This window comes from Mirounga angustirostris, unplaced genomic scaffold (genome assembly GCF_029215605.1).
Source record: "Mirounga angustirostris isolate CCGP_5_RB_7025 unplaced genomic scaffold, mMirAng1.0.hap1 SCAF_13, whole genome shotgun sequence".
In the NCBI taxonomy this organism is placed as follows: Eukaryota; Metazoa; Chordata; class Mammalia; order Carnivora; family Phocidae; genus Mirounga; species Mirounga angustirostris.
In genome coordinates, this window is record NW_026991721.1 from 51,366,309 (window position 1) to 51,390,994 (window position 24,686).

At 37.9% G+C, this 24,686-nt stretch overlaps 1 protein-coding gene across 6 annotated transcripts in view; it reads left to right on the forward strand.

Moving 5' to 3' along the window:
- NARS2 (asparaginyl-tRNA synthetase 2, mitochondrial) overlaps positions 1-24,686 on the forward strand; it is a 142,222-nt gene that overhangs the window by 77,420 nt on the left and 40,116 nt on the right. For 5 of the 6 annotated variants that reach the window (XR_010406959.1, XM_064576852.1, XM_064576850.1 and 2 more), the window contains exons 7-9: positions 19,449-19,581; positions 23,807-23,905; positions 24,015-24,052. Coding sequence is in view for 5 of the 6 variants with exons in the window: in XM_064576852.1 (XP_064432922.1) it covers positions 19,449-19,581; positions 23,807-23,905; positions 24,015-24,052 (270 nt within the window). In the remaining variant the exon portion in view is untranslated. The remainder of the gene's footprint in view (positions 1-19,448; positions 19,582-23,806; positions 23,906-24,014; positions 24,053-24,686) is intronic. The other variant, XM_064576853.1, reaches the window with a different exon arrangement.

Genomic DNA, 24,686 nt, shown 5'->3' on the forward strand with positions numbered 1-24,686 from the left:
ATGCAAAATCTATCAGTGAATCTCCATTTTCTCCATCTCCAACCTCACCATGGTTCTTTGTGCAGGTCACCTCCTTTCTGCTACAGCGTGCTTACTCTGTATTCTAGATAATGGTTTCCATGCTTTAATACATCAGTCATCACTCAACAACTGTTTTCTGTCCTCCAAAGATTGGTTGAGATCTCTTGTCCACTGAGGGTCCCCTTCTTCTTTCTTCCTTTTAACTTACCTTAAGATTGTCTCAGGAAGGAGTGAATGTAAATATCTGTGCTTTTTATAAAAAAGATCTAATTGTCTTTATTAAATGATTCATGAATTGGGCATTACCCCATCTAGCAAGTAAAGGGGGGGGAGACTTTGTAAATATCTGTGCCTAATTCACTATTTGAACTTCATTTTTACTAGCTTGAGTGGTAATAGTTTGCTCTTCTTCTAGTTAGGCTGTGCATTATTTGCATGATGAGTTAGTGTCTTTGTCTAATGCATTAACTCTGCAGTATCTGCATATCACCTTGCAAGTCTAAACATGAGATTCTCTATTTCTAGTCTTCCTTTCCTTTGTGACGGCAGTTACTAATTTCCCTTTACTCAACTTCAAGTGTATGAGAGAATAGCCCCATTCTTCTATTATCTCACTCAGGTCTGGCTGAGTGGAGTATCAGAAGGATTGAATGCCTTTGAAATAAGCAAGTTTGGTGTGAGTTAAAAAAAAAAAAATTACCAGTCAATCCTTTGAGGAATGATACAAATAGAACTCATTTTGCATAAAATGCAATGCCTGTTGGCATTGTCTAAAAGCAAATGCAGGTTACTATAGTGAGACACCAATTAATCCTTAGTAATTTGACCATTATGGACAGTAATTGGAGCTATAAAAAGCAAAACTGATATTGTTACTTCTTACAGTTACTGTGTAATCTTGTCCAAATTCTATTTTGCTCTGGTGGGTTTAATTACTTTTTTAGGAAAGGGGAAAAAAAAAATCTGTGTTTGTTACATGTTTGCAGAATTTAGGTTGTGTTGAGAACAGAGAAAATTTGTCATTTTGACTTTTTTCCCCTAGCTTGTTTTCTTCTACCTAAAAATAACTATGGGTACTCATTTATTCAGCAGTAATTTTAGTGTTCACCCAAATGGTATGTAACTGTTGGACACCAAGGAGGATGTTAAAAATATAGGACAGACTTGTTGATTGACACATAGAGGGTTGCAGGTGCTGTTACAGAGTGAAGTAGCTACTGAGATAATGTTATCCCGACCAGAACGTGCTGAATTTGTCCAAGTAAACGGTCATACAGTTAGATTACAGTCAGAATTCTCCTTCTATACGTACTAGTTTTATAGGTTTAATATCTGAGCCTCCACTTCCTGACTATAAAGATGAATGAAAATGGCCACCTTGCCAAACCAATGTGAGAATTAGATGCTATGTAAAGCCCAGCATTTATCACAGTTTGACGCTGAAATGGTAACAGTCGTCTGTGGTGATGGTCGTCATGACAGCTGGGACCTGGAGAGCCCAGGGTGATTATAAAGAAAGAAGCCAGGGTGTTGTAACCAGGAAGAATAGCTGGCAGCCAGTAATCCAGTTGTTTTACAAGAGTAGCAGCCCTGGAGTTTAACAAAGCAGAGGATTGAGACAAATAGTGAGTCTGTCAGAATTCAGATCTCACAAGACAGGTCAGAAGGTTAAACTAAACCAGTACCTGTCAGAATTTGAAGACCAAATCGGAAGTAAACTCTGAGAGCAGGTGAGGTCATAATCTACCCTAAGAGCTGTGGCCAGTTATGTTGACAGTGATCTATCATTGTGTTCTAGGTTCTTTTGTTCTTCGAAGTAGATCATTGCTGTGCCCCTTCTATGTTTCCAGTTGCCTGACACTTCACCCTTTATAGTTTAGTTGGGGTGTGATTATAATTTAAGTAATTAGGTAACAGGACAATTGAGTAATTAGGCCAATGCATGAATAAGCTCTTTTTGTTATTGTTGCTTCTCAACTTTGTTAAATATCCTTTATATACAAAAAAAACCCACCCATTTTAAATGTACAGTTTAATAAATTTTGACAAATTTATAAAACCTTATAACCTCTACTGTAATAAAAACAAAAAAATACTCTATCACCAAAAAAAAAAAAGTCCCCTTATTTCTCTTTGCAGTCTCCCTGCCTGGCCCTAGGTCATAAACAACCATTGATCTACTTTCTGTAGTCACAGATTAGAATTTCCTTTTCTAGAATTTCATATAAATGGTTTTTATATAATACTTTATTTAGGTTTATGTAAGTGGTATCATACAGTATATACTCTTTTGTATCTGACTTCTTTCACTCAACATAATGCTTTTGAAATTCATCCAGTTGGTTTGTTCCTTTTTATTGCTGAATATTATTCCATTGCATGGATATTACAATTTTGTAATTCATTTATCTTTTTTATTTCATATTTTTTAAAGATTTATTTCATTTTATTTTTTAATTCAATTAATTAACATATAATGTAGTATTGGTTTCAGAGGTAGAGGTCAGTGATTCATCAGTCTTATGTAATACCCAGTGTTCGTTACATCACATGCCCACCTTAATGTCCCTCACCCAGTTACCCCATCCCTCCACCCTCCTCCCCTCCACCAACCCTTAAGAGTCCCTTATGGTTTGTCTCCCTCTCTGATTTCATTTTGTTTTATTTTTCCCTCTCTTCCTCTATGATCCTCTGTTTTGTTTCTTAAATTCCACATATCAGTGAGATCATATGATAATTGTCTTTCTCTGATTGGCTTATTTCACTTAGCATAATACCCTCTGGTCCCATCCTCGTCATTGCAAATGGCAAGATTTCCATTTTTTGATGGTGGAGTAGTATTCTATTGTGTATATATACCACATCTTCTTTACCCATTCATCTGTCAGTGGACACCCGGACTCTTTCCATAGTTTGGCTATTGTGGATGTTGCTGCTATAAACATTGCGGTGCAGGTGCCCCTTTGGATCACGACATTTGTATCTTTGGGGTAAATACTCAGTAGTGAAATTGCTGGGTTGTAGGGTATCTCTATTTCCAACTTTTTGAGGAACCTCCATGCTGTTTTCCAGAGTGGCTGTACCAGCTTGCATTCCCACCCACAGTGTAAGAGGGTTCCCCTTTCTCCACATACTCGCCAACATCTATCATTTCCTGACTTGTTAATTTTAGCCATTCTGACAGGTGTGAAGTGGTATCTCATGTGGTTTTGATTTGTATTTCCTTGATGCCGAGTGATGTTGAGCATTTCTTCATGTGTCTGTTGGCCATTTGTATGTCTTCTTTGGACAAATGTCTGTTCATGTCTTGTGCCCATTTTTTAATTGGATTCTTTGTTCTTTGGGTGTTGAGTTTGATAAGTTCTTTTTTTTTTTTTTTTTTAAGATTTTATTTATTTGACAGAGAGAACAAGCAGGGGGAGCAGCAGAGGGAGAAGGAAAAGCAGACTCCCTGCTGAGCAGGGAGCCCAACTCAGGGCTCAATCCCAGGACCCTGGGATTATGACCTGAGCCAAAGGCAGACGCTTAACTGACTGAGCCACCCAGGTGCCCTAGAGTTTGATAAGTTCTTCATAGATTTTGGATACTAATCCTTTATCTGATAAGACATTTGCAAATATCTTCTCCCGTTCTATCGTTGTCTTTTGGTTTTGTCAATTGTTTCCTTTGCTGTGCAAAAGCTTTTTATCTTGATGAAGTCCCAATAGTTCATTTTTGCCCTTGCTTCCCTTGCCTTTGGTGATGATTCCAGGAAGAAGTTGCTGCAGCTGAGGTCAAAGAGGTTGCTGCCTGTGTTCTCCTCAAGGATTTTGATGGATTCCAGTGTCACATTTAGGTCTTTCATCCATTTTGAGTTTATTGTATATGGTGGAAGAAAGTAGTCCAGTTTCATTCTTCTGCGTGTGGCTGTCCAGTTTTCCCAACACCATTTGTTGAAGAAACTGTCTTTTTCCATTGGGTATTCTTTCCTCCTTTGTCAAAGATTAGTTGACCATAAAGTTGAGGGAATTCATTTATCTTTTGATGGGCGTTTGGGGCTGTTATAAATGAAGCTTTATGAAAATTTATGCACAAGTCTGTGTGCACATGTTTTCATTTCCTTTGGGTAAATACCTAGGGATTGCTGGGTTGTATAGTAAATGTATGATTAACTTTATAAGAAACTGCTGAACAGTTTTTCAGAGTACTTGTACTATTTTGTATGCCCACCAACAAAGGATGAGAGTTTTGTTTGTTCCCCATGTTTGACAAAAATTGGTGTCTTCAGTATTTTTTTAGTCATTCTAGTAAGTATATGTCTCATTACAGTTTCAATTTGTATTTTTGTCATGACTAATACTGTTGAACTGTCTTTTCTCATGTGCTTATTGGCCATTCAGATATCTTCTTTTGTGAACTATTTTTTTAGTTCTTTTGCCTGTTTTTGTTAGGTTGTTTGTCTTTTTGTTATTTAGTTATAACAGTTATTTATATGTTCTGGATACTAGACCTTTATCTGATGTATTGTACGTACTTTCTCCCAGGGTGCCTTGCTTTTCTGTCTTTTTACAGTACCTTTTGAAGACCAGAGTTTTTAATTTTGTTGGTGAATACTTTATCACTTTTTTCTTATATAATTCATGATTTTTATGTCTTATTCAAAAGATTACAAAGATTTTCTCCTATTTTTTTCCCTAGAAATTTTGTCATTGTAGCTTGTACATTTGATCTGTGATCTCCCCTACTACTCTATATAAGCTCCTTGAAGGCAAAAGGCTGTGCCTGATTTATGTCTGTATTTTCCAGGGCGCCTGGGTGGCTCAGTCGGCTAGGCTTCTCTGCCTTTGGCTCGGGTCATGATCCCAGGGTCCTGGGGTCGAGTCCCACATTGGGCTCCCTGCTCAGCGGGGAGCCTGCTTCTCCCTCTGCCTGCTACTCCCCCTGCTTGTGCTCTTTCTCTGACAAATAAATAAAATCTTAAAAAAAAGTCTGTGTTTTCCATAGTGGTAGTTGTCTAATAAAAGTTTAATGAAGAAATAAATGAGTATGATTTCATGATACATAATGCCAGTTGTAAGATAAGAACAGATAGCTAGCTAGGCCCAAAGCTTCTCTATCTATTTCTTCTTGGCTGCTCTGACCTGTGGGCCTCAGTTACTTCTGTGCTTTTGACTTATTTCACCAATCTGTTCTAGTTAAAAGAAAAAAAATTCCATCAGAAAATGCATTAATAAACTTGAAATAATATTGTATTGGACCTAGTTAGATATTTTAAAGTAACTTTATTAAATGAAAGTAAAATTTCAGGGGCACCTGTGTGGCTCAGTTATTAAACATCTGCCTTCGGCTCAGGTCATGATCCCAGGGTCCTGGGATCAAGTCCCGCATCGGGCTCCCTGCTCAGCGGGAAGCCTGCTTCTCCCTCTCCCACTCCCCCTGCTTGTGTTCCCTCCCTCGCTGTCTGTCAAATAAATAAATAAAATCTTAAAAAAAAAAAAAAAGTAAAATTTCATTTTACCTTCCCATGTTGTTGGTATGAATTTCTCTTTGTATGAATTTAGAAAATCTAGTGTTGGGTACCTGGGTGGCTCAGTCGTTAAGCGTCTGCCTTTGGCTCAGGTCATGATCCCAGGGTCCTGGGATTGAGCCCCACATCGGGCTCCCTGCTCAGTGGGAAGCCTGCTTCTCCCTCTCCCTCTGCCTCTGCTTGTGTTCCCTCTCTCGCTGTCTCTCTCTGTCAAATAAATAAATAAAATCTTTAAAAGAAAAAAAGAAAATCTAGTGTTAATTAAAAAAATTTGGGGGGTGCCTGGGTGGCTCAGTTGTTTCAACGTCTGCCTTTGACTCAGGTCATGATCCCGGGGTCCTGGGATCAAGCCCCACATTGGGCTCCCTGCTCAGCGGGGAGCCTGCTTCTCCCTCTCCCTCTGCCGCTCCCCCTGCTTGTGCTCTCTCTCTCTTCTGTCAAATAAATAAATAAAATCTTGAAAAAACAATTTTTTAAATCACCTGTAAACTATGTACATGAACTCTAGAAACCACTGAAACACTTCTGTGTATTTTACTTTAGTAAGACAGATTTGCTTCCGTTTTTACAAAACAAAAGGAAACTTCATTTTTGCTCCTTTAGAAGAACTTGGTAAAAGAAACTCAAGCAGCCACGGTTTTTGCTTCTTTCTCACAGTAGAAGTTAGTAACAAATAAGCTCAGTCACATGTTAGTTGATAATCATACTATTTTTATTTCTCTTGATGTCAATCCCCACTTTATCTCCTGTGACATACCCCTACACTGAAAAAATAAAACCTGTGTTTTGCCATTTGAAACAGGTGCATAGGACAGATAAACATACATGTGTCACACAAATCTCTACAATTTGGAGAATATGCAAAACCTGAACCAGCTGTATTTCACATTTAAGAGGCAGATTTAATGTGAATTATGATGGAGGTTGGGAGATAATAAAAACCTAAATGTTTTTGTTTGTGAAACATCTTTTAGTGACTTTTATGTAGTTTCTTCAACTGGGTAATTACTCTGTGCTTTCCTCATCATTCTACTTCAGGACAGTATAGAGTGAGGTTCAATGAGGACATTTGAACTCTAGGCAGACAGTACTTTAGGGACTACTGTACAAAGAACAATCTCAGAATTTACAAGCGTGCCCTTTATAGCCAAAATATGTGTTTGATTTGACAATTCTGGTATTTCATATATAGCTCTTGAGAGTTGGTGTGACATGGGAATTTGAAGATAACTGCTCAAATTAGTTCAATCCAAAGTCTCCCTACATTTTGTATAGATCATACCATAATCCATATCATTAAAACTATTTGTTTTTAGTATTTTTACAGCAATTACTCTTTCTTCCTGGCATTTAGCAACATACTTTTAAGTGAAACCAAATCAAAAAAGGGAAGAACTATCCATTGCATCATGTATGTTTTTAATGTTCCTTCTTAGGGAGCCATTATCATTGGAGAATAGTTGGTTCATCCTCATCTTTAGAAGATATTCGAATAAGATGGCTAATAATATGCCTACAGGATGATTCAATAGCCTATCAAAGCCTGATTCTCAGAGTTAGGCATGCACATAGATGGAAAGTTAACAGAAGCTAGAAATATTGATTACTGAATAAGTCTTAGGTTGTGTGTCAGTGCCTTTCAGAAAGCCATTTTATCAGAAGAAGGGAGCTGTGCCTGCCAACACCAAGAAGTAGGACATTAGTTTTATAAAGTAACAGATACGAGATGGGAGGAGAGCCACAGGGACCTGACATGGCAGATCGGGACATGGGAAAAATAAAATATGTATGACTAGGCACTGGGACAAATTCAGGAAGCTGTACCCAGAGTTCTGTCCTCCATTGATCTCTTCCCTCATGTTGCATTGTCTGAGCACACGTTTTTTGCAGTTGATTATTTTCTGTAGATACTGGGATTTCAACAGTCTACTTTGGTACTGGACAGCAGGACTTACTGCAGTGATGGAAGTGTTCTGTATCTGCACTGTCCATTATGGTAGCCACTAGCTGTATGTGGCTATTGAGCACTTGAAATGTGGCTAGTTTGAGGAACTGAATTTGTATTAATTTTATTTAATTTTAAATAGTGTAGATTTAAGTAGCCATATGTGGCTAGTAGCCACCATATTGAACGGTGCAGATTTAATTGGCCTCTGTCCAGAGCGTAAAGCATTGAAGTCACCCATGTCCAATGCTGTTAGGAGGTTTCTGTTGTCCTTAGCATAGTAGTAATGCTGGGAAAACGTAGGTACTCAGGGTATATTAATGTTTGTTGAATTAAATTGAATGGATAGTCAGAAGGGAAAGGTAGGAAGCATGAAGAACTGAGTGGTGTCCTGGTAAGGTGTTTTGGGCTGATACCAATGCCTGACCTTTAGTTTTTGTCTAATTTTGTCATTTTACTTTTTATTGTGTTCCATTAGCTTGTCCATCCTATGTCTTTTTTGATGCCTAAATATCGCATAGACACAAAATTTTAAACAGATATATAGGTAAAGTATAAAGAATAGTGATAACCCCAAAGATACAAAAGTAGGGATCCGAAAGGGTACGTGCACCCCGATGTTTATAGCAGCAATGTCCACAATAGCCAAACTGTGGAAAGAGCCAAGATGTCCATCAACAGATGAATGGATAAAGAAGATCTGGTATATATACACAATGGAATATTATGCAGTCATCAAAAGGAATGAGATCTTGCCATTTGCAACAACGTGGATGGAACTGGAGGGTATTATGCTGAGTGAAATAAGTCAAACAGAGAAAGACATGTATCATATGACCTCACTGATATGAGGAATTCTTAATCTCAGGAAACAAACTGAGGGTTGCTGGAGTGGGGGGTGGGGTGGGAGGGATGGGGTGACTGGGTGATAGACACTGGGGAGGGTATGTGCTCTGGTAAGCGCTGTGAATTGTGCAAGACTGTTGAATCCCAGATCTGTACCTCTGAAACAAATAATGCAATATATGTTAAGAGAAAAAGAAAAAGAAGAAGGTAGCAAGAGGGGAAGAATGAAGGGGGGGAAATCGGAGGGTTAGACAAACCGTGAGAGACGATGGACTCTGAAAAACAGACTGAGGGTTCTAGAGGGGAGGGGGGTGGGAGGTTGGGTTGGCCTGGTGATGGGTATTGAGGAGGGCACGTTCTGCATGGAGCACTGGGTGTTATGCACAAACAGTGAATCATGGAACACTTCATCTAAATCTAATGATGTAATGTATGGGGATTAACATAACAACAAAAAAATTAAAAAAAAAAAAAGAATAGTGATACATTCACCAACCCCCATCTTCTCAAAATGTTTCATTTCTTTAGTCTCCTGTATGTACTTTCCCCTTCTCTCCCCATGAGAGCTAGCCTCAATTTTGTGTTTGTAATTTTTTCTTTATAGTTTGATCACATATATTCACAAACAATTCATTTTTTAGCTTTACAAGTTTTTGAGTTCTATATGTATTCTTCTATGACTTCCTTTATTCATTTAACATTATATTCCCAGTAACATCCCCATTGTTACATTATATTCATGTTGCATAGTCTCATTTTCACTATCATGGGTTATTCCTTTGTATGACTATGCCACAGATCATCTATGTTATTACTGATGGGTATTTTTTCCTAGTGTTGAACTAGTGCATTACCATGCAGCTGTGAAATACATCACTTGGCACACACGTGAAAGACTTACTGCAAGGTCCAAACGGGTATTTCTCTATTCTATGTCTTCCTCCTCCTCTCCTTTCTTTTGTTCTCCTCTCCCCCTTCCCACTTCCCTTCCCCTTCCTTCTTTCTCTTCTCGAATTCAGGGAAAATGAATGCAGAGAAGTAGAGATTTTTTTTGGGGGGGGGCATTATTTCTGGTAAGCTAAGTGCTCCTTTAAAAGCATCTTGCCTCTGTCTCTAGTCTGCCATGGTCCCTTTAAGCTTTTGTGTTCATAGAACAAGCTCGGATTGGGAGTCAGTCAAAAGTATTAGAAATGTCTTATTCATTCATAGTCTGTAGCTCTTATGCAAATGGTACCTTTTGTGAAATAACACCTCTTATATCAATTATTTGTCCCTTTTACTTTGCATTATAGTTAGAAATTAGAGGGTCTAGATCAGTGGTTCTCAACTCTAGCTGTCCATTAGAATGTCTGGGGAGCCTTTTAAAAAATATTGATGCATCATATTTCAGCTCAAGCCCCCAGAAAAAGATTTAATTGGTTTGGGGGAGGGACTGGGCCTCACGATTGTTTTTGAAATACTGCAAGTTATTCTATGCAGCTAAGATTGAGAACCACACTAGATCAGTTGTCCTCAAAGTGTCGTCCTTGGACCAGCAGCAGCAGCAGCATCACCTGGGAACTTATATAAACTCTCAGGCCTCCCCTAAGACCTACTGAAGCAGAAACTCTGAGTGTGGGGTCCTATAAGCCATATTTTAACAAGTCCCAGGTGAGTCTAATGCACACTCAAGTTGTAGAACCACTGCTGTAAGTCCTTTAAGCATTAACAAAGATTCCTTTTACCCCAGTCCAACGTTGTAGAATCCACAGTGTTCCGCAATAGCTCTAGACCTGAGAGTAGCTAAAGGAAGTGGGGGGGGGGGGGAGAAGCATGCCACTAAAGAAGTCATTTTTGGTAAATGCCTGAGCAAAAGAGAGCTATAAAATACATCGGATGTGTTACCATTTTTTTGTAACCTAAAATAAACTGAAAAGGTGTCCTGATTGACCGCCAGTGCTTATAAATGAACATCCCCTTTCACCAAGAAGGGACTGTAGTTAGAGGAAAGCATAAGATTGAAAAGAGCAGCCATAAGTGGTAGAAGAGGCAGTCTCAGAGACTGCCCGGTGATGAAAGGTGAGTCAGGAACATCCTGACAGTCAAGAACAGGATGACGATGTAGTATAATGTTTTGTAGGTAGCAAGGATAAAATAAAACATGTGAAGTGCCTCATGGACAATTAGTTCCAATAAACTAAAAAATTTTATTGTGATAAAATACACATAACAAGAAATTTGTGCAACCAACACCACTGCCTAGTTCCAGAACATTTTTATCACCCCAAGAGGAAACCCCACACCCACGAAGCAGTTACTCTTCATTCCCCCTTCTCCCTAGCCCTTGACATTCACTCTTCTGATTTCTGTCTCTATATATTTGCCTCTTCTGGATATTTCATAGAAATGAAATCCTTCATTATGTGGCTTTTTGTGTCTGCCTTCTTTAATTTCAGCATAATGTTTTCAAGGTTTATCCATATTGTGGGGGTATATCAGTACTTCATTCTTCTTTCTGACTGAATAGTATACCATAGTGTGGATAGATCTCATTTGTTTTTCCATGAGTCTGTTAACATACATTTGAGTTAAAACTTTTTGGCTATTATGAATAATGCTGCTGTGAACATTCAGGTACAAGGTTTTGTTTGAACACTATTTTCATTTCTTTGGGATTTATACTCAGAAGTGGAATTGCTGGGTCATATGATAGTTCTAATATGTGTAACTTTTTGAGGGATCACCAAGCCTTTCCACAGGAGCTGCACAATTTTACATTCCCACCAGCAATGTGTGAGGAGTTTCTCACCAAAACAGCGTTATTGTTCATTTAAAAATTTTAGTTATCAAGAGACTTTCTAAAAGGGATATTGATTAGGGACTCTAAACATTTTTTAGAGTAGTGATTCTTAATCAGGGTTTCACATAATAATTACCTGTGGAACTTTTAAAAATACTCATGGCCAGTACCTTCCCTAGATTTTCTGAATGGAGGTCTCCAGAGGTAAAGTCCAGAAGTAATACTCCTCATTAAGAACCATTAGTAGTTCTTGAAGTTTGGTCTGGGGATCCCTGAGGCCCCCTGAGATCCTTTCAGGGGAGTCCTTTGAGATTAAAACTATTTTCATAGTCATACTAAGACAGTATTTGCCTTTTTCATTCTCATTCTCTCATGAATGCACGTTGAAGTTTTCCAAAGTCTTCGTGACATGTGATAGCATAGCAGACTGAATGCATAAGCAGATTTGAGAATCCAGCTGTCTTCTATTAAGCCAGATATGAAAGAGATTTACAAAAAAGTAAAACAGTACCACTCTTACGAATTTTTCTTTTTCTTTTTTTTTTTAAGATTTTATTTATTTATTTGAGACAGAGAGAATGAGAGAGAGAGCGAGCACATGAGAGGAGGGAGGGTCAGAGGCAGAAGCAGGCTCCCTGCCGAGCAGGGAGCCCGATGCGGGACTTGATCCAGGGACTCCAGGATCATGACCTGAGCCGAAGGCAGTTGCTTAACCAACTGAGCCACCCAGGCACCCCCACTCTTACGAATTATTATTAAAAAAATTGTTCTTATGACTTATAATGGGTTTATCATTGTCTTTAAATCAATTAATACAATCTTAAAATTATCTCAGTTTTAATGGTACACACTGGTAGACATAACCTACATAAATGAAATCTCTTTGAAATCTTTGGTAATTGAAAGTATAAAGAGGTCTTGAGACCAGCAAAATGAGAAATGTAGACCTTTGAGAAAAAGGAAACAAAAACAGCTCTTACCCATTTGTTGAACACTTACCATTTAGTTAATTTTAGGTTAATCTTTTCACATATTTTGTTTCATTTTGTCTTTATAATAACTCCATGACATATATATATTTAACCCCATTTTCGCATGGAGAAATTTAGTCTCAAACAACTTAACTTGGCTAGTTTCTAGGTGGAGGAGCCAGGATTTCAATTTAAGTCTTTAGAGTACATGTTCTTAATCATTACCATCACCTTAAAAAAATAAGGGTCATCTGTACAGGAAATTGTTGATGGTTCAATGCCATAATGACTCATCTACCTCTAGCATCAGGCCTCAGAAAGATAACCTTTGAAATCTTTGTAGGCGTAAATAATATATAAATACCGTGTGGTGCACATCCTGGCCTGTTGTTCTCTTTAGTGGTCCTCAGTATAAGGACTATTAAATAGGAGAAATAGAAGAAGGATAATCTAGGCATGAGTAGATGCAGTTAACAAAATGTTCACCTTTTTTGGAAAAGTGATTTTAGCGTCTTATTAAAACAGGATAAACATTCATTTAGAACAGTACACAAATTGTGGCCCTTTACAAAAATCTTACTTTCTGAGACCTCATATCCAATCAGTCAGTCCTCTGAAGAGCCCATCATTGTAGGAATGATGAAGTGGAATAATTGTTTTAACTTGTTGGTATCCTCTCTTACAACAGCCAAAAAATTGGGTTCTGCTTTGTTTACATAGAATAAGACTTAGGGTAATTTTTTCATGTGATAATATTTCAGTTCATCAAGAAATAAAATCTTTACTAATTAGAGAAGTTCACTAGATCTAGTCCTTTTCAAAAATTTACTTGCTACCTACAGAGTAAAAACTAATTACGTGCAGTCACTTTTCAAAAAACTGATTCTGGGGGCGCCTGGGTGGCTCAGTCATTAAGCATCTGCTTTCAGCTCAGGTCATGATCCCAGGGTCCTGGGATCGAGCCCCAAGTCGGGCTCCCTGCTCCTCGGGAAGCCTGCTTCTCCCTCTCCCATTCCGGAACCCTGCTTGCGTTCCCTCTCTCACTGTCTCTCTCTCTCTGTGTCAAATAAATAAATAAAATTAAAAAAAAAAAAAAACTTATTCTGTTTCTCTTAGTACCTTCTCTGAAAAATTATTTCAGAGAATAGCAGAATTTTTTGCTTAGTAATTTATATTCTGCTTGCTGTCTTCCTCTTCTTTCTCCTCTGTCCTTACCCCCCATTCCAGTGCTTTTTCAAAGATTCACTTTGGGGATCGGCATATTGTATAGAAAATGAGTTATTTGCTTATTTGACAAATAGTAATTGTCTAGTGTGTATTGGGCACTGGGTTAAGAGCAAGGATACTATAATGAACCAAAACATAGATAAGGTCATGAAATCTACAGTCTAATGAAGTAGATAGACAGACATTATTAAACAAAGGATCACATTTTTTTTTTTTTAATTTAAAAAAGTGCTGTGAACAGTAGTACATGGTGTTATTAAAAAGAACCTAATGAGGGGCGCCTGGGTGGCTCAGTCAGTTAAGCGGCTGCCTTCGGCTCAGGTCATGATCCCAGTGTCCTGGGATCGAGCCCTGCATCAGGCTCCTTGCTCAGCGGAGAGCCTGCTTCTCCCTCTCCCTCTGCCTGCCACTCCCCCTGCTTGTGCTCTCTCTCTCACTATCTCTCTCTGTGTGTCAAATAAATAAATAAAAATCTTTAAAAGAAAAAAAAAAAAAGAGCCTAATGGGAGGACTGACCTAAGAAGGTTGGAAGAAGACTGAAGCCGAAGTGGGGCTCGGGGAGGGCATGAGTTCCATTTGTGACAAGTGAAAGGATCAATCAAATACAAGATACATGCTTCTGGAGCTTAGAGAAGAAATCTGGGCAGGAGATAGAAATGTGTGAATTGTGTGCCGATAGTTAGTTAATTGAAATTGTTGGCTGAGGTGAGATCATTTAGGGAGAATGTATACAGTGAGAAAAGAAGAGGGCCTAGGGACTAAGTTTTGAGGAATTCTAGTGTTTACTAAACAGAATAGAATGTGTAAGGAGGCAGAGATAGACATCAAATAAATAGGAGGAAAACTAGGAGAATTCAGTGTTAACTGTTTCAAGAGGAGAGAATCTTCCAAGGAGAATCAAATAAAATCCAGACTCTCCTTATTACCATGGCTTATAAGGAGTGCCCTACATGATCCCTTCCCACCTCTTTGACCTCTTGCCATTCATCTTGCTGCTGGCCTACTTTTGTTCTTCAAACATGTCAGGCTCATTTCCTACCTTAGGACCTATGTGCTTAGTGTTCCCTTTTCTGGAATGTCCTTCCCCCAGTTCAGATTTTATCTCCTCAGAGAAGAGTAGCCAACCCTCTACTCCTTTAGCAGGATTGTTGTCAGACTACTGATCTTTGAATCTCATTATACAGTTAAGATTATATTTTGTTTGGGCCTCAAGCTCAGTTCCAGATCAAATATTTAGGACATGTTAAAGAAAATTATTTTTTCAGAGATGGTTAGCAATGATGGTAGAGAATAATTTTTAGGTTTTAGAGTGCATCCTCCCTAAGGCATCTTGACATGAATTGTTGAAATGGTGAGAGCTGTGTCTTATCCCCTTCTGCCAAGTGTATTGCAGGATGGTTAGAGGAATAGGGGAAAACTGAAAAGGAGATGCCTGGAGTCCACTCTGTAGAAATAATGAATGACAAATATGTAACAGTATTGATAATCCAGTGGATTGAAAGCATTGGTAAAACATATGATTATTTTCTGAAAGATGGGAATACCATTAGACAAAGAAAGACTGTTTCAAAAACTAGTTTAAAGCTGTGAGTTCACTTTAGTTCAATGAATGTTTACTAAACTGACCACAGAGAAGTAATAGGAAGTTGGGAGTGCAGGCCTTAGGGAAAGTTGCTGATTGACCTTATGCTGAATAAGTTCTTCCCCAGCTGAAGAACAGTAATTCCTCTATTCTTTCGAAATATAAAGATTAGCTCTTGAATTTCAGGGCCAGAAAGAATAAATGGCCAAGCAATCAGTGACTATTTTATAATAATCCACTTGCCAATTTAGGGTTTCATAGAACTCCACAGAAGAAAGAAAATGACCTTTGTAGAACTTTGGGGGAGTAACTTTATTTTTTATTTTTAAAGAGCCATTTTTGTAGTTAACTTGGTTGATGTGTATTAAATGTACTTTTGTTATCTTAAACATCTACTCCAAGCTCATGGACTTTCCTTATATAGCTCACCTCTCCATAATCTGGCACGAGAATGCTTTTTAGTACTGAGTGTTTTCTTTTTCTGCTGGTCGCTCCTCACAGCAGTACTGGCCTTTCACCTGGTTTTGTATCTTATTTTAGAAGTGGCCTTGTTCTCAGATCTTATTTTAAATGTTGGTTAGTCCAAGCCTTGCTGCAAATGGCTTTCATGTCTGTGGAAGACAGAAAAGAAGAAGTCAGCATAAATTAAAATGAGAACGATTTCACATGGACCTAGGAACAAAATTGTTGTAAAAGACAGTAGAGATTAATGCCAAGCTGCCCCAGTCTCCCACTCAGTAAGAATTTGAAGACCAAAAAGGCTAAATGACTTGCTCAAGGTTATAAAATATTGATGAAGATTTATCATTCTCCTTATTTACATGAAGGCAATATACCCTAGTGAGCTGTAATTTTAACACATAAAACAAGCTATTCATAAGGAAGGTAAATATACCAAACTGTTTACCCTAGCTATCTTTGAGAAGCATTGGTGGTGCATTACAAAGTTTTCTTCCTAATTCTCCAGGTTTGTCAGTGTTCAGTTACGAACATCAGTATTTTCATATCATGATGAAGGCTGTCACATCTGGATTCAAATCTGGCCTCTACCACTTCCTGGGCTGCGTCTCTGTGACTTTGGGGAAAGCTTCTCAACCTCCCTGACCTTCCATGTCTTAGCCTGAAAAATAGAAGAAACAATACATTCTTTATTGAGTTAACTATAAAGGAGTTAACTTTGAGATTCTTCCAGCTAGTGCTTGGCCCACAAGGAGCACTTCTGATGGAGCGACCATCACTGTTACTACAGCTGCTGTCCCTGCTTTTATCATAGAACACTGGGCACTGGCGTAGGACGTCCATTCTCAAATGATTTAAGTATTCATCTGCTTAAAGACCAGATGCTGAATTAGGCGGTTTTCTTTAACATACCTTCCAGTTCATTTTATCTTTCTGTTAATTGAGAGAAAGCACCATGGCCATCAGTTTTTACTTACCCTATTAGAATAATACTTAACTCTTGGATATCTCAATCAGAGCCTAATCCTTATTATAATTAAAATAAAAATCTGTCACCCTCTTTATTATTTTATACTAGAGAGCTTATCCTGCATTGCTAGGAAAAATTATTAACCATTGTTAAATTAAAAATCCCTATTGCTCCTCATCTTTGAGCACTCTACATAGAATTGCCATGTGAGAAGCAGATGCCCTTGTGACTTGAATGTGTAATTCTTTTTAGAAACCACTGTTTTCTCTGTAACTGGTATCTTAATACGAATAATATGTCTCTTTTGAACAGCAATCTAAGATCACTGCCCATTTCTTGAAAGTCTCCCTCAGAGCCCCCAAAGTAAATTTCACCTATGCCCCCTAGTTTCTGTTTTTGCCCAGGAAAATCTCAATAAAAATATCCTTTGTTGTTAGTGAACATCTGTATACATAATCTTTTGTGATGCAGTCCCAGAAAAAAATTTCATTTCATTTATGTAGATACACTGTTGCCAACCTACCTAGAGATTGCATAGTCCCAGATTGGAAATTTATAATTTTTTAATTTATTGTTTGGGACAGACCTAGATTGTTTGACCTATTTTAGGTACTAAGTAACAGCCACAGTAAAATATCTGAGTATTTTTTTGTATATTATTTGTAATGTTACTGTTTGTGAGGATGCTGTACTTCTCCAGTTTACAACTGAGGAAGCCTGTCATCATCATTAGTACTCATTCATTCAGCATGAACACCTGTTTTATCTTAGGCACTGGAGATGTAAATATGAATAAAACATGATTCCTGCTCTGGAAAATTTCATAGTTTATTGGGGGAGAAGGATACATATATAATTGCATTTCAAAGTGATATGTACTATACAATGAATATATGAACAAAATGTCATAATCATGTAAAGGAGGGAACAGTAAATTTGGGGGTGTATGGTAAGGTTACAAAGAGAAAGTGGCATTTGAGCCAAGTCTTGAAGGATAGATGGGGATTTGCTGTTTGGAGAAAGAGGAGCCAGGAATGGTCATTAGAGTCAGGGAACAGCCTAGCAAAGGCCTAAAGGCTTGCCCTGGCAAGCTATGTGAGGGGAGTGTCTTCAGCATAGCTAGAGAAAAGGCTTTATGAAGGAGAGTGAGTTAAAGTTAGGAGTTTGAATTTTATCATTTGAGCAGTAGGAAAGCATTGAAAATTTTTGAATTATGGCTGATGTAATCAGCCTTGAGTTTGAAAGCTCATAATAGTTTAGGGTGGAGAAAGAAAGACAAGTGGCAGACACCAGGTAAAAAGTTGTAATTCTGCAACCAAGACACAAAAGTTTACACTAAGACTGTTTGTGTGTAGATTTAAAAAAAAAGAAAAAAAGGAGGGGGTGTGTCTCTAGATTTGAGAGCATTTTCGTAGGTGTAAACAATATGATTTTGTGATGGATATGATACGGGAAGTGTGGGCAGGGGGAGTTCCAGTTTGGGTGATGGGCTAGAGTAACTGAAATTAATAGAACTGAGGAAAGTGAAAAAGGAAGGGAAGGATTGTTCCTTGTTCTGTTTTTCATCTGTTTTGGGAGCAGGCAAGGGTTTTCATTTTGCATAAGATAGGGTCAGTGTTTTCAGGAACATTCTAGCAGACACGTCTGGATCTGAATCTCAGCAGAGAGGTTACCATAGTAATACTTTTGAGTTCTTACTGTTTATTTTTCCATTAAAAACTAAGGTTCTCAGAGGTTAACTGATTATGGTCTCACGAAGGTGGCTGTAGAACCAAAACATAAATTCCTAAGCTTCTTACCAACTAGGCCTTAACTAAAATAGCCCTTTGGGGGGAAAAAAAAATCTCTTGATTTCCATTATAATTGTTTTACTGTTTCATTTCCCAGATCATCTTTACTTAAAAATACAACAAAACAAAGCCCAACTGGTATATATATCCACAATCTCATTTTCTGATCTTAATGTTTTTTGACTAATGCCAGTCAAATGAAGAGTGCTCGGGATAATAGCTGAGGAGCCCCAAACCTCTTGTTTGGTTCTAACAAAACCTTAAAATTCAAAGGTTAGATAGTTCTCAGGAAATACTCATTATTTCACATATGTTTGATCTAATCCCAGTTGTTGCTCTGATTCCAAATGAGGGAAATGAGAAGTTTTGAAGAATGAAGGTATAGTGTCCACTTTTCTGCAGGAATTGAAAAGTAAAAATTTCCCCCACTATTGGGATTATTGAGCTATGAGCTATTCTCTTGAACACCAGAGAAAAAAGTAGACAGTTCTTCAAAATCCATCCTTACCCCCAAGTTTCAGGGGTCACAGCGTTCATTGAAACACTTGGGTGTTTGTGAAGGACTTGAGTAGACTTCAAAACAAGGCATTGTACACATCTGACACCCTTTTTTCACATATTTTAAAAAATAATTAGCATCCTTTATCCATGTGAAATTCTAGTTTTAACTGTTACTGTATAGATTCTCTGTGAAGCTGGTTGGGCTGTGGTGTTTTTTCCAATACTTTGTTCTTGATGCTGTGAAATGTGGTTGCCTGTGTTTAAGACAGAGGCAATAGAGTGCACCCAGAAGTGGCTATAATTCTATATTTAGTAAGCCATAGGGTTTGCAAAGCATTTGCAGATTCCTTCGGGATAAAATGGTTTCTATAAATATAACATTTTTAATGAAACTATTATTATCATCCATTAGAGAAATGTAGCAGTTAAATGTGCGGGTTTGTGGACAAGAGGCACAAAACTTTTTTTTCTTTTTTTTTTTTTTATTTTGAGATTTTATCTTTATTTGAGAGAGAGAATGAGCCAGCCAGGCGCCCACAAAACTTTTTTTTCTTAAGAGTACACTGAGTATTTTATGGGCGCCTGGGTGGCTCAGTTGGTTAAGCGACTGCCTTCGGCTCAGGTCATGATCCTGGAGTCCCGGGATCGAGTCCCGCATCGGGCTCCCTGCTCGGCGGGGAGTCTGCTTCTCCCTCTGACCCTCCTTTCTCTCATGCTCTCTGTCTCTCATTCTCTCTCTCAAATAAAGATAAAATCTTAAAATAAAAAAAAAAAAGAGTACACTGAGTATTTTAAATACTTAAAAGTAATCATGTGAATCCCATTTTTATACTTTTAATCTTGAATTGCAGAGCTTTTACTCAAGTGTTTACCTTTGGTCCAACATTCCGAGCAGAGAATTCTCAGAGCCGGAGACACCTGGCAGAGTTTTATATGGTAGAAGCAGAGATTTCTTTTGTTGAGAGTCTTCAAGATCTCATGCAGGTAGGTACACAAGTTTTAAAACAGTTTCTAAATAACAGATATCTGTGACATTTAATGCTTCTGTATACATTTTCACCTTGGACATCTGTGCATTATAGGTGTTAATGGAGTGAAGAAGATGGGGAACTACTTAATTTGATAAACATCTACTAAATCCCTTTAAAGTACAAGAGTCAGATTTAAGTTCATATCCCAGCTCTGCCATTAATTTTGTTTTGATGTTACCAAACCTTGGTGATCTTTAGCCTCCTCAACTATAAAATGAGAATAATAGTAACTATTTCATAGGGAGTAAATGCAATAATGGATGTATAATGTAAAGCATCTAGTATTGGGCTTAGCATATAGCAAGCTCAATAAATAATACCTCTTGTTATTTGTTAGGCAAATAAATAAAACATCTTTATATTTAGAGAAACATCTACATAGCTGTATTGGAAAGCATCTATGGGAGCCATCAGAGCTCTGTTTTGGGGACGAGATAAGTCCAGAAAAATAGTCAAGAGTTAGATCTTGAAAGAAAGACTTTGTAAATGCTATGCTAAGTAGTTCAGAAGGTAAAAGAGTTCTCAGTTGGGAAAGGCCATGGTCAATTATAGTTTAGAAACCTCTCTCTAGTGATAATATTAAGAATGATTCAGAGGGGGATAAAAATGAGGGTGGGAGTCCTTTTAGGAGGCTGTGGCCATAATCCAGTTAGAGCACATAAGCTCTGAAGTTGGATGGACCAGGAATTGATTTTCAGCTCCACTACTTGCTTTGTGATCTTAGACAAGGGACTTAATTTTCTGAGCCTCAGTTTCCTCACCTGTAAAATGAGAATAATAGTTCCTACTTTATAGGGTAGTTCAGAGGATTACACAGATTATATATATAAGGCACATAGAATAGTTCATGGCACTTTGTACCCAGAAATTATTGACTGTTATTATGAATTCTCTACCTAGTACCATTAATATCTTAGTTTGGATTTGTAATCACAGAATGTTTAACAATTTTCGTCACCTCTCAACTTATATTCATTTTGTATCTTTCTACTCTTATCCAGTAAATGACCCAATTCCACTTAAAACATAAATACCACATATATTGTCAAATAGAATGGACTTACTTTTTTTATTATCCTGTCTTGGTTGGATTTCCTAGTAAACAAACTAAAGCAGAGATTTGGGGGGTGGGCAGTTATTGGGGAATGCTCTAGAGAACAACCATCTGTAAGGAAAGGAAGAAAGCAGCATTGGGCAGAGGGAAAAGTTGAACTACAGTGCATGTATAGAGGCCTTAGCTAAATCTTTGAGGAACTTTGGAGCAGGAATGGTCCTTCATAGTTGTCCCATAGAAAGGCAAGGGGGTGCTGTACCTTTGTTCTTCCCGCATCAAGCAGTTACCTGACATGGGCTAGCCTTGGGAAGAGGCATACTCTTGGGTAAGGTAGCACTCCTGGCCTGGCCAGTCAGTTCCTGAAGAGGAACTCAACTAGGAGCCATCAGTAATTAATATTCCCAGTGGATAAAGCTCTTGGTCCTAAAGGGGTGTTTTGACCACACACAGTATCCATTTATATACCACTTTAACATCTCCCACTGATTGTTGTGGACCATTGTTCCCCGGGGGACATTTTTGGTTGTCTCTAGGAAGTGGATGGAGGAGAGGGGAGAGTAGTTGCTACTGGCATCCAGTGGGTAAAGGCTAGGGATGCTGTTCAACATGCTAACATGCCCAGGTCCCTCCCCCTCAACAAAGAGTTATCTGGCCAAAAATGACAATAGTAACACTGTCAAGTATTTCTTTTCTAAAATGTAGGGATTCAGGGAGCGCCTGGGTGGCTCAGTCTTTAAGCATCTGCCTTTGGCTCAGGTCATGGTCCTGGGGTCCTGGGATTGAGCCCCGCATCGGGCTCCCGGCTCAGCGGGAGGCCTGCTTCTCCCTCTCCAACTCCCCCTGCTTGTGTTCCCTCTCTCGCTGTCTCTCTCTCTATCAAATAAATAAATAAATCTTTAAAAAATAAATAAAATGTAGGGATTCAGGATCTGAGCCTCACAAGGAGTCAGTAAGATTCCTTAAGCAGCTTTTGCTTCCAGCCCACCACCCAATTCAGTATTACTCTCTCACTTAGGCAATGAGAGTATTGTAAGCCACAGAACCACACCCTTTATCTCCCTGTTTCTGCCTTGACCCTATCTCTCCTGCCCCTCCCCCTGTAAATAGCAGAGAAAAGTTCCAAAGACATAAATTATGTTAGAAATTATTAAACATTATAATTATATATTCTGTACCTAATAATTTTTATTTAGTATTCCACTGAGTATTACTCAGCATACACTGTTCAATGATGTTTAATTAATTGAAATACAAACTTTTTCTTAAAGACAGAAAAAAAGTGTGCTCCCTCCACAAGTAATTTTCTACTTCTCTTAATTTTCTCCCTTTTATAAATTACATTCTGTGGAAATTATTAGCTTGATGAAAATATTAAATCAGAATACTGTAACAAAGGATTTTCCCCTCATAAGGTATAAACAAATATTACTATTTTAGTGCCATTGAGTAATGTATTTTTAAAAACATCTGAAGGTTATGCTAACCCTTCAGTTAAGTTTCTGTTTTCTTCAAATATATTTATAGAGCATAGTCTGAAAGTCAAGGTTAGAGAAGCCAATGATTTTCTTCTTCAAATGGAAATTTACTGCTCATATGAAAGACACCAGCTTAACATCCCCAGTGGTCAACGTCTTCATCTTACAGATAGGTGTGTTGTGCACCTCAACAGTTCATACTTAGTATCCAGTCTGTTTTTGTTTGCTCCTCACATGTGTCAGCTTTTTTTAGTGATTGAGGTATATGACCCTTCATAAATCATTCAGTTACTTAGTGATTTCTTTATCTCACTACTCCCAGATCAAAGGTAATATAGCCTCAAGGTAAAAGATCTTTAGCCTCCTTTTGCTCTTCTTTCATCAGGCTATTCCTTACTCTTATACAAAATATATATGTAAATATAAAAATACAAAATATATAAAAAATGGGGCACCTGGGTGGCTCAGTCATTGAGCATCTGCCTTCAGCTCAGGTCATGATCCCAGGGTCCTGGGATCGAGCCCCGCATCGGGCTCCTCGCTCGGCAGGAAGCCTGCTTCTCCCTCTCCCACACCCCAGCTCGTGTTCCTGCTCTCGCTAACTCTCTCTCTCAAATAAGTAAATAAAATCTTTAAATATATATATATATACATAAAATATATATACATACACACACACACACACATATGCATATATATAAATGTATCTGGTTGTTTCTTGGTAATTAAGTACGTTCCTGTATCTGATCATACTGAGCTAGTGCAGGAGATGCTTGTGCCCCACCCTGTGTCTCCAGCCTTGAGAGGGTGTACCAGGGTTGCAGGAGAAGGAGGGAAGATCCCTGCCTCTGGGGTAGCCTGTACTTACTGAGTGTCTCTGAGTCCAACGTTGGGAAGGCCTAATAGGATCTCACTGACTTCAAGCATTTTAGTTTTGATTAGAAATATTTTCCATTCCAGTCAGTTTTTTTCTTCTAACAAGTTTTTTTCTGTGGGATGTGTAATGATACCCCTGGTAGAATGCATTCTTACGTACTGATTTGTGTTGTATCAGGATTTGTGTTATTTTCACTGTATGCTTTAGCAAAGCAAAAATATACATATTTAGATGTAGATCTATCTCATTGCTCCTCTAATTTTAAAGTCAGCTTTCATTTACCAGTGACTGAATGAAGCACTTTTCAAAGTGTCTCATTCTTCACAACAACTAATGTTAGTTGTGTCCTTCTCTGAGCCAGGTACTAAAGCTAAGTCTTATACATGGATTATCTCATTTAATTATCACAATAATCCTGAAAGCTAGGTACTGTTATTGTCCTGATTCTACAAGTGAGTATATTGCACTTTAGAGAGGCATCAGTCAGTTTTGGCTGTTCATTTGACATCCCACTTCAATACTAGTATTGAAACTGTTAACGAAAGATTCATACATTTTTCTTTCCTTTTTTTACCCACTCTGGGAAGAAATTGCACTGCCTCCCATAATCAATCTGGAAAACTGAACTAACTTGCTGCAGTATATTCGGGGATTAAGAGGTCTAACGGATTTATAGCTGCTAAAACCTGGAGAGCAGTCCTTACAGGACCCTAAATAGGTTTTTCATATAAAGGAGCTTACTTGTCAGACAATTCTCTGTCATTTCTCTTAGGTTATGGAGGGACTCTTCAAGACTGCAACAATGACGGTTCTCTCAAACTGTCCTGAAGATGTTGAACTCTGTCACAAGTTCATAGCTCCTGGCCAAAAGGTAATTAGTTTTGTGGATGAAGTACAATACATCTACTCTTTAAATATGTTAATTACATATAATAAATATAATTACATTTAATAAATTTTTTTTCTCTTTTCTTACCAAGGACAGATTAGAACATATGCTAAAAAACAACTTTTTAATGTAAGTAGATACTACACTTTCTCTGAACTTTATTCATATTTTATCATAGTATTTATCACAGTCTTAAATTTTTTTTTTTTATATATCTGTTTATCACAAGGAAGGCCCATGTTTTAAATATTTTTGTAGCTCTTATATCTGGTTCATAGTTGATAATCAGTGTTTCATGAATAAATACATGAATAAATCATAGCAAGATAAATGAACACAGTAATTATTAACTGAATTAATGCAATTCAGACTAATATTAACTTTAGTAATAAAAATTTGGCTCAATTAAAAAACTTTTATTTTGGAGCACCTGGGTGGTTCAGTCAGTTAAGCGTCTGACTCTTGGTTTTGGCTTAGGTCATGATCTCAGGGTTGTGAGATCAAGTCCTGCCTCGGGCTCTAAGCTCAGTGCAGAATCTGCTTGTCCCTCTCCTTCCCTCTCTGCCCCTCCCCCACTCACACTGGCTTGCTCACTCGCTCTCAGATAAATAAATAAAATCTTTTTAAAAAACTTAAGTCCTGTATATTAACATATATTAGTTTCAGGTGTGCAGTGTAGTGATTCAACAATGCTATTATGTTATTCAATGCTTATCAAGATAAGTGTACTCTTAATCCCCTTCACCTATTTCACCCATTTCCC